The 13,962-nt window shown below is 37.7% G+C and overlaps 1 protein-coding gene across 1 annotated transcript in view; it reads right to left on the bottom strand.

The window, feature by feature from the left end:
• exosc9 (exosome component 9) overlaps positions 1 to 13,962 on the bottom strand; it is an 85,038-nt gene that overhangs the window by 4,644 nt on the left and 66,432 nt on the right. The window contains exons 9-11 of the mRNA XM_039751146.1: positions 10,190 to 10,336; positions 9,650 to 9,804; positions 5,601 to 5,676 (exon numbers count right to left, since the gene is read on the bottom strand). Of these exons, the coding sequence (XP_039607080.1) occupies positions 5,601 to 5,676; positions 9,650 to 9,804; positions 10,190 to 10,336 (378 nt within the window). The remainder of the gene's footprint in view (positions 1 to 5,600; positions 5,677 to 9,649; positions 9,805 to 10,189; positions 10,337 to 13,962) is intronic.

Raw genomic sequence — 13,962 nt, 5'->3', positions numbered from 1 at the left:
GAAGGACAACGACCCTAAGCACACAGCCAAGATATCAAAGGAGTGGATTTAGGACAACTCTGTGAATGTCCTTGAGTGGCCCAGCCAGAGCCCAGACTTGAATCCAATTGAACATCTCTGGAGAGATCTTAAAATGGCTGTGCACTGACGCTTCCCATCCAACCTGATGGAGCTTGAGAGGTGCTGGAAAGAGGAATGAGCGAAACTGGCCAAGGATAGGTGTGCCAAGCTTGTGGCATCATATTCAAAAAGACTTGAGGCTGTAATTGCTGCCAAAGGTGCATTGACAAAGTATTGAGCAAAGGCTGTGAATTCTTATGTACAGTTTTTTTATTTTTAATAAATTTGCAAAAACCTCAAGTAAACTTTTTTCACGTTGTCATTATGGGGTGTTGTGTGTAGAATTCTGAGGAAAAAAATTAATTTAATCAATTTTGGAATAAGGCTGTAACATAACAAAATGAGGAAAAAGTGATGTGCTGTGAATACTTTCCAGATGCACTGTACATTCATCAACCTGGAGGACAGAGATCTATGTAATGGAAGATATGTACCTGACCATCCCAATCCTTTTGGGGCTAGATTCAGCCACGGCTATCCATATGGTTGTATATTTTCAACCTCAGAGATATGTGGTGTTCGGGGGTGGAGAGCATTCCTTTTTATCAAAGGCCCATGAAGAGCTTCAAGGGGTTTACTTTTGTTTCTATGCAATGGAGATTAAGAACCCCAAGGGCACTGAGGCAGGAAGCACTGTGGAACAACCTGATGGGGTAAGATCTTTGCTGGGTCAATGGCCAAAGGTATGGACAGAAAGCCTGGGATATACCTCTGTCATGTTTCATGACATCCACATTATAGATGAGGTGCCGGTCAGACACCGCACATACCGGGTTTCTCCTCAGAAGAGGAAAATTACAAAGGAGTACATCAACAAGATGCTTGTAGACGGAATTATTGAGTTTTCAGCATCATCTTGGGCCGCTCCGGTGGTCTTAGAAAAAAAAGAAAAAAAAAACAAAAAAAAAAAACTGATGCGTCTTTCTGGTTTTGTGTGGACTTCAGAGGCCTGAATGCGAAAACTCGCCTTGATGCTTATCCCATGCCTCAGGTACATGACATACTGGAATCACTGCATGGTGCTGCCATTTTCAGCATCTCGTATATGCGTAGTGGATATTGGCAGGTACGAATGGTAGAAGACAGCAAGTACAAAACAGCAAGCACAAAATAGCAGTTACGACCCCTGAAGGTTTGTTCCAGTTCATGCCTTTTGGCCTGAAAAATGCTTGGGCCACTTTCCAGCGTCTTATGGAGCATGTACTGGGAGGATTAATAGGAAAACTCTGTTTTGTTTATATCAATGATATTATGGTTTACTCCCCTCTAGAACAGCACCTGATGGACTTGAACACTGTTTTCCAGAGGCCCCAACAGGCACAGCTTACTCTAAATGTAAATAAATGTTATCTTGCTCAAACTCACCTCCATTTTTTTGTGCCACATAGTGTCAGCAAAAGGAGTTGACGTAGACCCAGAAAAGACCAGTGCTATACAGAACTACCCTACGCCTCCGGACCTCAAGGGTTTGCAGCAGTTCCTAGGATTGGTAGGGTGGTAACTCAAGTTCATTCCACACCTTGTTCACTTAGCGGCCCCCCTTAACCATCTAAAAAAAAAAGGATGTGCCCTGGAAATGGACCACTGAATGCCAAGAGGCGGCTGATCGAATTAAGGCGGCGCTTCAATCTCCAACTATCATAGCTCAACCACATCCCACGCTACCTTTCCAAGTCCAGACTGATGCCAGCAACCTTGGCCTGGGTGCTATTTTATCTCAGAAGGATGGACTGGAGAGAGTAATCGCTTTTGCGTTACGAAGTCTGCGTGGAGCTGAAATAAATTATTCTACCTCTGAGAAAGAGTGTTTGGTGGTGGTATGGGTGGTGGAGAAATGATGTAATTTTTTGGAGGGAGTTAAGTTTGAGGTCTATACTGATCACAATGTCCTGATCTGGATATTCAATCAGCCCAAAATGTCCTCCTAGTTGACAAGATGGGTTCTGCGTCTCCAGGGTTTCACCTTCAAGCTGTTTTACAGGAAAGGATATGGCAATGTGGTTCTCGATGCGTTGTCACGGATTGCAGAGTCAACGGGTATGATATGCCTTGCCACGTCTCAAAATCGGTGGACTCATTTGTCCCTGAGCTTACCAGACTTAGCTAAAGCACAACAGATGTGTCAGATGTGCCAACAATATCGAAAGGACTCTAGCAAACAAGGGTTGGGTCGCATTTATTTTGCGGAATTACAAGGTATATCGAGTTGTGCCGACGAGATTTGGGGGAATAAACTCCAACTTGTGGTCCCTCAAGAATATGTCCCTGTATTCCTCCTATACTATGATAACAACCTTTTTGGCGGACACCTGGGTAGATTGAAAACCTTGCTGAAACTGTTGGAAGTGGCATGGTGGCCTTCTGTGCGGAAGGACATATGGGACCATGTGAAAAGATGTCAGATGATGAAAACTCCACCTGGTAAACCACCTGGACAGTTAGTCAACCATGGTGTCCGAGCCTGGAGAGATGTCGGGAGTTGACCTGATGGGACCTTTACCTTGTACTTTCACCAGGAAGACAGTCTTGATGGTCGTCATACTGTAGATTATTTTTCAAAGTGGATGGAGCGGTTTGCTCTAACAGATGTCAAAGCTCAGAAGATCTGCACCACCCTGAAAAATGAAATATATACCCACTGGGGGGGTGCCAAAATATATTGTGTCAGAAAGAGGTCCCCAGTTCACCAGTGAGTTAATGGAGAAACTGCATATGGCATGGGGTGTAAAGCAGAAACTGACAACGGCCTATCATCCTCAAACTAATTTGACAGAGAGAGTAAATCAGACATTAAAGACCATGTTGGCATCCTATGTAGGAGACCGCTATCAAGACTGGGACAAATGAATCCCGGAACTGCGATTTTCCATTAATATGGCGAGCCATGAGGCTACTGGTGCGACGCCTGCCTTGGTAGCCTTAGGGCGACAAGTAATGGGCCTGCTCGATCGTTTTAATAGCAATAGCTCCCTTACCCGACAATCCTCAATATAATACACTTACCACCCTGGATCAACTTAGGAGGAATGTTCAGATGAGATTGGTGAGGGCAACAGCCAGACACGCCAGGTATTACAATGCCGGCCGTAGTAAAGTGCACTACTCAGTAGGTGATCTGGTCCGGGTTAGGGCTCACCATATCTCTGATGCCAGTCAAAAGTATTCCTCTAAGCTTGTGCCTAAGTGGACAGGACCAGCTTTGATCATAAAACAACTCAGGCCCAACAATTACCACATACAAAAGGGTAGAGAACCAGAAAAGAAAATAGAGACAGTAAATATGGTCAACCTCAAGCCCTACTTTGGACCCCCTCTGAGAGAGGCTAGGGGTGGGGAATTATGTAGCATTGCCACATAAATTTGTACAGTCGACCCGTGATATAAGACTGGCCTGACATGCGAACAACTTGATTTACGACCAAAATTTTTGTTTTGATTTATGACCAACATCTTGCGTTATGACCCGAATTCGGTCACGTGTATCCGCTTGTGTGATTGTAAACAAACAGCCGACAGCGTTCATAAGCGTCAGTCGGAGCCCAGATACATGCTTTTGTGGACATAATTTCAATCAGTGCAGTGATTTATCTATATATATATAATTCACTAAGACCATGGCAAGCAAGACGCATAATTGCTAAGGAAGGAAGAGAAGGTAACGAAGGTAAAAAACACGATTGTTAAGGGATGTTAGCTAGCGGGCTGGCGCGGCACATGATGATGTCATCAGGCTGAGTCAGCACTGGCTTGCTTTGGAGTGTATTATTACAGCAGTTCACAACACGACCAGCTTTGAACTGAGTGCTCGACTACACTCATTATTAACTTGAGAGACAGCGATCACAATCGAAACGAAGAAGGAAAATATTGTGAAAATATAAGAGTGGTGTTCGCGTGACCGATCTCGCCAATATGTACAGCATGTCGAAATCTGCCATCTCGACAATTTTACAAAGGAAAGGAGGCTCCTTTCGAAACAATAACCTCCTTCCATTTCATTCTCATCCTCCTCCCTTCCTGCAGCCCAAAGATGTCAAATTAAATGGTGAGTACAGTATGAAATTGTTGTTTCTGGTAGGCACTTTTTATAACTCTCTATGTAAAATCCCATTGTCATTTGAGAATACGGTAGATAAGACAGGCGGGTTGGATAGAGAGGACCTTTTGGGAGGTATGGGGCTGTCATTGCGATTTCTGGGAGTGCCATGGAAATGGACGCACTATTTAAATAGGGCTGCGAAGAGTTTTTATGGTGGAGAAAATAAAAGACATGACCCATTTGAGGCCAGGAGAAAGGTGGTGCTCCCCGAAAACAATAAGTTCAACACAGTCTGGGGTGGCCACCTCCAAGATTCCGGAGACGCTGAGGGAAGTGAACTTTATCGCGAAAGGGATTGGAAGCAGTGTGAACTGTAATCTTTTATTCTGGGATTGGCATTTCTAAGAAATTGATCTATGGGGAAATAGGAGAATCGAATAAAAAAGAAAGACTAAATCGAATGGACGGTGGGGAATATTCTGGGATATATAATTTTATGCTTTTTGTTTACTGTATATATTGGAAGTGGGGGAATTTGAGGGGATTGTAGAAAATGTATTAATTACATTTTTTTGTTGCATCTTTTCTCTGTGTGGTTTAGTAAATATCGCTTTTTAAGTCATCTTTCAGTGCTGTGGGAAGGGGCTAAAGAGTTTGGGGTTGACCTGCAATCATCAGTATAATTTTCACTGAAAACTTAGTGAAATGTAGTGGATACAATCGTTGCAAATTTATAGGTTTTCTGTCCAACCCCTAGAGCCAATAGGGCATGATGGTACTTAAAGGCTTCTGATATAAGCCAGTTCCAAACAGGCATACTACTGACCAATTTGGGTAGAATAGAACATCTTCACACCTGCCCTCCAAACCATGTGTTAAGTTAAAGCTTGGCAGTCAGGCAGCCTGGCTTTGTGTGGGGGTTGACAGAAAGACTTTAGCAGAGAAACACTTACCAAACTTGTTTAAGGCACTACCCCCACCAACCCTGACATACAAGTCAAAGACACCATTCCTTTAGAGAGGTGGGTGGGGCGGTTAAACATGAATGCTTCTCACTAATGTAACACTAATATTACATTGCTTTGCCTAAGTTACAAATAAAGACAAAATATTTATCAAGTTGTATGCAAAATTTCACATCACAACAGGCGTCAGTTCATTTTCTTTGTTCTATAATGTTTCTGAATTTCAATCAAATCTGTCAAAGCATTTTTGAGATTTTAGGGTATTTAGTTTTTCTATTTTAGGGAGTTTCTTGACCAATAAATATTTCTTAGAGGATACCTACTGACTTAAATGTATCACACTGCCAAATTTCAGATTCTTAACTAAACTGGAAATAGCATTTCTATTAAAATGAATCATTTTGCATTATATAAAAATATGCATTATAATTTTGTACACTGAAAATAATGCTAAAAAACACAAATGTTATACTTACTGGACTTTTTTCTCCGTTTTGTCTGTATTTAATATGATGACTTCTTCCTCTTCACTATCAGAAAGGATGACTGTCTCTGTTTAAATGAAAACCAAGCAATATTATCATATTCTCAGTGTTTCAACATTTGCTACTTCAGATTAAATTTTGCACGTACCTTTCCTTTGGTCCAACTTAAAATAAACGGTATATGGAGTACGTGGAAGAGAGGTTTTAATGGGATGGGGTCAGCACACAAAACAGTGCCGTACTATAAATCCCATCAGGCAGTAGGAGGGTACTGGGACGTGGACATTACAATCAACATGCGCCAAAGCAGAAGGTAGGTAAAGAGTTTTATTTTTCTCCATTAATTTGGTGTTGTCTTGCAGGATTGCAGCTTTTGTCCCTGAGCACGTCTTTTTGTCTTCTTGTGGATTGTGTTTAACCATGTTCAATTTCCAAAAGAAAAGTTTTTCCCCCAATTTATTTATACCCAGGCAACACCAGGCACTTTAGCTACTGCTCTTTAAAATGTTTTTTAATGAAATGTTCATGAATTAACATGTCATTTTCAGATTAAAACTAAGGAGAAATAAAACTTCCCTAATGAAACTTTTCAGGCTGTTTGTAACAGTTTCTGTTATTTTCTATAATATTGGGATAATTTCATGAAACTATCATTTTTGTTGCTAACAGTTTAATGCACATTTAGCACAGTCTTACTAGTGTTTCCCAAATGGATATCATCTTTCTAATATGATGAAATTTCAGATGGCTACAGACTCAACTTAGTTTCAACTGCCGCCTGCAGAGATGAGGCCAATGTGTCCTGCAGTGGTTTAACCGCTGCAATGCTTTGGCATCTTTTCAGCCAAGCTAGTCGCATTTCTTTGCACATTTTAAAGGTTTAACACCCATAAAATACAGGTATATAGCCAACCTGGGCAATCTCTGATGGGACAAAAATATTTGCAACATAGTGTTTATATGGCATAGACGTTTCTACAAGCAATGACAGTTGAAGTTAAATAAGAGTTGCTGTTCATTAAATGCAATTCTACATGTAAGTCTCATATGCTGATTAAAAATGAATATTTTTTGTGCAGAACAAAGTATATTATGAATTCATTTTAGTGTTTAGAATGACTAAAACCTAAACAAATCTTAATTTACAACATCCACTGCCTAATAGTGTAGTTCTATTTAACAAAGTGTGCAAATTGTAGTTAATGCTGAAGTTCTGCCTTGTGGCAAGCGGTAGGTCCAGGAGTCACCAGTCATTAATACCTTGTGTTGGCTACGACTACTGGCACAATTAACAGCGATGAACGAACAGGCAGAATCTGATGCAACACTGACCTGAGCTCATCCAAACTAGAAAGCTGAGGTCTGTCATGAAAGTTACTAAACAGCGCTGTCATTTGATGCATGCAGTGTTGTATGTGTACTGGTTCTATCCAATTTATTTTTCTATACCAAAACGAGTAAACGACTCAAGTTAGATTTCTTTCTTTTTTATATTTCATGTGGAAGTTTTTACTGGTTTTCACAAGGTCAGTTCTTTAAAAAGACTTTGTGATGAAGAAACAATTATATTCCTGTCACACAAAATGTGACCTTGTACAGTTTGTCAAAGATGGGAACATGAAGTTATGTTACCTGGCAGACATACTACAGCTTTAGAAAAAGTTTAACATACCACTTCACATAAAAAAAAGTATTTGACATATCTAATAAAATAGAATGCCCAAAGAGAAAAAAAAACTTCTTTGATAACTTTAAAACTTAACTGACCAATTAGGCAGAAAAGAGCAGTGAAGATTTCACTTTTTACCAACTTAATTAACTTAACCACAATTATTCATTTACAAAATGTCATTAGAAGGTTGTTTTGTGAATTCTACAGTATATCCAAGTAATCTTAATGAACAAGTAAAGACTGATCTATCAACAAATGAAGAAAATATACTGGATGATTTTCCTCAAAGGTTATGCTAAAAATTGAAGACTAACTTTCTTTTTGACAGGTAAAACTCTTAGTAAATGTGGACTTTTAAGTCGATAAGCATTTCAGATTTGACTCCAGTTTATTACTACATGCTAATTTGAAAGGAGATTTTCGAATGTCACTGCAAACAAAAACAAAATAACAGAAAGGCTATCTTTAACAAACCTTACACCATATATTGCTGATTTCTGTAATATGATGCCAGCACATCCTTTTCATTTACATTAACATGTCATGCCTGAAACAGCTATTTCTTCTTTTTTCATATATAGACTGTATATGCATTCATTTATAAATATTTTCTTGATTAAAGTATTTTTTCATAAAACTGTTTTGTAATTTCCTTTTATTTTTTTATTTTCATATGGGTTCTGTGAGTCAAAAAATTTTTGTATTAGGCCGTACAGTTTCAAAAAGTTAAAGTAACACTACTCTACAGAATGTGCATCCAGACTGCTACCTGATGATTAAGTGTTAACTTTAATTAATTATAAAAATTGTGGTTTGTCTCAAGTGATTTAGATTTACAGTACACTTACAGAATGTCACATTCATTGCACAATAATATTGATCTTTATAGACATTATCAACTGGGTAATATAAAGCCAGGGCTTAGTGAGGCAAGGAGGCCACCACTCAGTCAGCACTTTGAATTATGTTTTTCAACTTTACAAATCAGTAATAGAAAAAAAATGACTATAGTATGAATGAACCTTAAAAATTGCATACACATCCAGTTTTTTACTTATGTACTAAAGTTGTAATAAATATTTTATTTTAAAAGTGTTCAGCTTTGCAGAAAGCAGTTTGCACCACCTTTGCTGCAACAAGAACATCTGAGAATCAAAAAAGCACATACAAATTTTGAAGCCACATGTTGCACGCTATTACCATAAATTTTCCAGACTTTCTAATATATTATTTTTGTGCATATAGTATGTCTTTTTGAGAAAGCTCATTTGTTTCTGGAATGCTATTAAATGTGTCACTCACATATACAATGTGTTTTAAATGTTTCTTGCACTTACAGTAGTTAAAAAGGGTAGGTGCCCACAAGACAGAGTTTTGAAACGTCTAAAGTATGTAGAGAAGTGTGCATAATTAGCAAAATTGGGAAGTTTTTAGGTTTGCACTGAAGGTTGCAGTCACAAAACTCAATAAAACATCTTCCTTTTTATGCTAAAGCAAAGGCAGTAAAGAATGTATACATTTTTATTTTTAATTACTATTCTGCATGTTTTATTATTTTTAAGTGAATCTTCTAAACTGTTTTTGAAAATGATTTTTGCCCATTTTTCTGAGGATGTACTGTATCATGGAGCCTGTGTTGCAATATGTATTGTATTATGTACTGTACATACATTAAGTGTTTTGTCTCATGCTTAGTAAAGATATGTGGGGTGGGGTGTTGTGGAAAAAATGTGCCTGGTCTTGGGCAATATTATTTAACGCTCGATATAAATGGAATTCATTGAGCAAACATACAAATTTAGTGGTGTAATATTTAATAGGACAGCAACAGATACACCTCATATATGGAAATAAAAATGATCACACTTTAAGCTCTTATAATGATTACTTTTTGTTAAAATATTTTATAACCCTTGTAAATAATCTATGTGTTCTTATGAATTGAGAAAAGGTCTGAGGAAGTCACCAATCCAGGGCAGCACTAATATGGGCTTTACTTGATGCTTATTCATTTCTGGGATGGAACATTCCTGATTTTGAGCTTTGCTCTATGTCTGTGAAGAGAACCTTCCTTGTATTTATGACTCACAGTTTTGTTTAGTTTCTAAATAACTTGGTCTGCCACATTGTGCAACAATCATGGAACAATTTAAGCAAAGTGAATAAATTAAATAGTATAAAATACAAAATGTATGAAGCTAAAGAATAAGCATCTTGTAGTTGAAAGAAGTGATAAAAACAACAGGGCTGTGTTACAAGTGAAGTCCCAAAAGGTTATTAGTGCTTTGATTTTATTATTTTTTTGTATTTCAGGATTTACAAACCTAATGCAAACCTTACACTTCTAATATATATTTTGAATGCATACCTTTCCTTTCATGTCTTGGTGTTGTTGCGACTTCTTCTTCCATTGATTTGTCATCTGCTTCTTCACTTTCACATGGCTCCTCAACTTCCCAAGTATTCAGCACCCCTTCTCCGATCTGAGCTGTTCCAGAAGCCCACAATATGGGTGATGGTACACTGTTTTGTTAAAGAACTACTCCTAATCCAGTGGTGCTCACATATTTAGTGCATCTTGCCCAAGCAGTCATTTTAGATTTACATTAAGAAAGCTGTCTCATTGTGCAAAAAGCAATAGGAGTTGCAGGTCTTTGTAACAGTTAATCTTTTAAACTGGAAGCTAAAACTTCTAATTCTATTTACCTAAATTAAACACAGTGTGGTAACATCTCAGGCACAAGCTATAATTACACTGAATCATATATACAGCTTGCTTGGCTCTTTCCTTTACCCTGAAATCCATGCTTTTTAAAATGATTAAAAATCTAATTTGTACCAATCATTTTAAATTTCTTTAAAGCATTCTATAAGCATCTAGAGCAGAATTTTTTAAAAACTAGGATACACTTCAGTTGGTGATACTGTATTATGGATAATCTCTTCAACTGTCTCTTCGACCTCTGATGTATTAACTGGTGCTCCCTCGATTTTAAATGCCGTTATTCTCTGGTTAGGTAAGGATTCTGCAAAGCCAAATTTTCCACCTTCTTTCCTGCAAAAACAAACAAATAAAAACATTAAAGGCTGGCAGATAGGAAAAAAAACATCTTCTTGGCATGTTTTTCTGCTATGTCTCAGTTGATTGGTAGATGAAAAGATGAGATAGAGCTATTTCGTCAGCACCTTCCAAGTTTTATAAGAAAATTACTACTCTGGCAACTTTTCAGTAAATAATGCTATGAGACATATAAACATAAAAATATTGAAGTATCAAAATCGTTATCACTAGTTGTGCTTTCATATTTTTATATTCAGGCACTGGAAAATGTTTATTCCTTGTAGGGTTTGAGAATCTTCACATTTCTAAATACAAAATTCAGTATTGTTTATACTGTATGTATATTCTTTTTTATTTTCTTGATACCACACAACATTCCATACAAATAAATAAATTTTTACAAAAATAGGATCGAAAACAAATCAACCCCCACCTCAGAGAAAGAGAGCTAGGCCAGCAGAGTAAAACGTAATGCTAGTAAAAATAAGTAAATAGATGAATTAATAAGTGAATAAAGATAAATGGGATAAAAAAGGGAGAGAATCTCCTTCCTCTGTGCTTTAAAGGCTTATTCTAAAATTTTATTCATTAGATCCTGCTAGGTTTTGAAAAAGTTCTGCATAGATCCTCTACTTGCGAATTTGATTTTTTCCAGTTTCAAATAGTATATAACATCAGATATCCACTGACTTAAATGAGGAGAGTTAGGATTCTTCCAGTTGAGCAAGATAAGTGTACGTGCCAATAGTGTAGCAAAGGTAATTACAGTTTGTCTGTCTTTCTTTACTTTAAGCCCATCTGGGAGTACCCCAAACACAGCTGTTAGTTAATGGGTTAGGAGGGATTTTGACACCAATGCTGCCTGATAGGCATTTAAAGATTTTGGTCCAGAATGATGTTAATTTGGCGCAGGCCCAAAAAATGTGGCCCAGTGAGGCTGGAACTTGATTGCAACGTTCACAAGCTGGATCTTGCCCTGGAAACATTTTGGACAATTTTAAGCAAGACAGACGTGCTAGATATATAATTTTGAGTTGAATAATTGTATGCTTTGTGCATATGGGGCTCGAGTGGATTCTCTGCATTGCTCCTTTCCACTCCCTTTGTGAGATACTGAGTGAGGGATCCTTTTCCCACTGTCCACTTGGATCTTTGAAAGGTAGGGACTGTAAAATGGTTTTATATATTGCAGAAATGCTGTCTGGGTCCTCAAGACTGTTCAATATTTTTTCTGGCATAGAGGTGGGTGGGAGGTGAGGAAAATTGGGCAGGTTTTGTTTAACAAAGTTTCTGATATGAAGGTAGTGAAAGAAATGTGTTGCCGGAAAGTTACATTTGGAATGTAATTGTTCGTAGGATGCAATGATTTTGTCTATGTACAGATCTCTAAGTGATTTAATCCCAAATGTTTTCCAGACATCATGGATGTTTGAGAGGGTGGAAAAATGCGGTTCCCGTCTAGAGGTGCCACAGATAAAAGCTTCTTTATCTTAAAATGCTTCCTACATTGGTTCCATATTCTGAGTGAGTGAGGCATAATTGGATTTTTAGTATATTGGCGATAACTTGCATTTATTGGGGTACAAAGCAAGGAATGTAAAGAAGTACTGCAGGATTTTATTTCTATTGCGGACCAAGCCTGTGTATGTTCATCTATTTGTGTTCATGTCCAGGTTTTAATAGCTTGCATATTTGCTGCCCAGTAATAAAATTGAAAGTTGGGTACAGTCATGCCACCTTCTGCCTTAGGTCTTTGTTGGGTCGCTCTTTGAATATGTGGATGTTTTGAATTCCAAATAAATGAAGTTATAGTTGAATCTAATTTCTTAAAAAAATATTTATTGATTATATTGGATTGATTTGAAATAAAAAGAGGAGAAGCTTAGGAAGGATATTCATCTTAGCAATGTTAATTCTTCTAGCTAAAGTGAGATGAAGGGCTGACCATCTATGCAAGTCTTACTTACTTTTTTTCATGCAGACGGCAAAATTTTGTTGATAGAGAGCTTTATGTCTACTTGTGATGTTTACCCCAAGTATTTAAACTGATCTGCAATGATAAAAGGGAAGGTGACCAACCTAATATTGTGTGCTTGAGAATTCACTGGAAAGAGTGAACTGCCAGTGGCTCAAGGGCGATTGCACAAAGCACTGGTGACAAGGGGCATCGTTGTCTGGTACCATGTTCTAGTTTAAAGTAGTCTGAATTAATGTTGTTAATACAAATTGAAGCTTCTGGATTGGTATACAGTAGTTGATCCATGCACAAATATTTGTGCCAAACCCAAATTTCTCCAAAGTAGTGAAAAGGTAGTTCCATTCAATCATATCAAATGCTTTTTTTGCATCCAAGGATATCATCATCTCTGGGACGTTTGACTTTGCTGGTGAATATATTACATTAATCAGGCATCTAAGATTAGATGCTAAGTGTCTGCCTTTAATAAATCCAGTTTGAACTTGTGATATTACCGAAGGCAGCACTTTCTCTATCCTTCTAGCTAGGACTTTGGAGAGTATCTTAACATCATTATTCAGAAGTGAAATTGGTCTGTATAATGCACATTGTAATAAGACGGTGATTAATACTTGGTGAAAAGTTTGAGGTAGAATTTTATTGTCTCTAGCTTTTGTAAATGTTGCTGATAAGAGGGGAGCTAACTAAGTGGAGAATTTCTTATAAAATTCGGCAAGGTAGCCAATTGGGGCCTGCTGCTTTCCCACTCTGAAGTGACTTTATAGCATCTAGTAATTCTGAAAGCATTTGAGGTTTATCCAATTCGTCTACACTGAGAGTATCTACTAGTGGTATCTGTAATGTAATATCTTCTTTAAACTCAGTAGAATATAACGATTTATAGTAGTCTCTAAATGTGTGTATTATATTTTTATGGTTAATGATTTTGTCTCCGTTTGCATTGGTGATTGCTGGGATTGCATTGTGAACTTCTTGCTTGTAGATTTGTTGACCTAAGATCTTATTAGCCTTCTCTCCATGTTCATAGTAATGATGTCTTGATTTAAAAATAGGTTGTTCTGTTTTAGTTGTCGAGGTTTGAGTTCTGAATGTAGAACCTGCGTTTTTCCTATGAAGTGCCTCACTTGGACACCTGGCATGTTCTTGATCAATTCTAGTAATTTCATTGATTAGCTCTAATACCTTCTTGGTTTCCAATTTATTTCTGTGGGAAAGATATGAGATAATCTGTCCTCTTAAGAAGGCCTTCAGGGTTTCCCAGAGTATTCCTGCAGAGACCTCAGAGGATGCATTTGTCTCTAGAAAAAAATTGTTTGGATATAAATTCTGTACAGTTCTCGTCTGCTAATAAAAGTAGGTTAAGACGCCATCTGCAAGATGAGTATGTGGGGCATAATGATTTTATCAACAAGATCAAAGGGGCATGGTCAGAAATAACAGCGTCGTACTTACAAGATTTAATTGTAGGCAAGAAATTGTTATCAACAAAGAAATAATCAATTCTTGAGCAGCAATGGTGCACTGCTGAGTAGAAGAAATATGCTCTTGAGTTTTTCCAGGGGTCTGATAAGTTATGATCAGTTACAAACTGTGTAACTGTCTTTGCAGTGTTAGATGTCGTCACCCTTGTGACAGGAGATCT

The sequence above is a fragment of the Polypterus senegalus genome, chromosome 4 (genome assembly GCF_016835505.1).
Source record: "Polypterus senegalus isolate Bchr_013 chromosome 4, ASM1683550v1, whole genome shotgun sequence".
Taxonomy (NCBI): Eukaryota; Metazoa; Chordata; class Cladistia; order Polypteriformes; family Polypteridae; genus Polypterus; species Polypterus senegalus.
The sequence above is the reverse complement of the archived record's forward strand: the minus strand, read 5'-3'. Positions and strand labels throughout refer to the sequence as shown.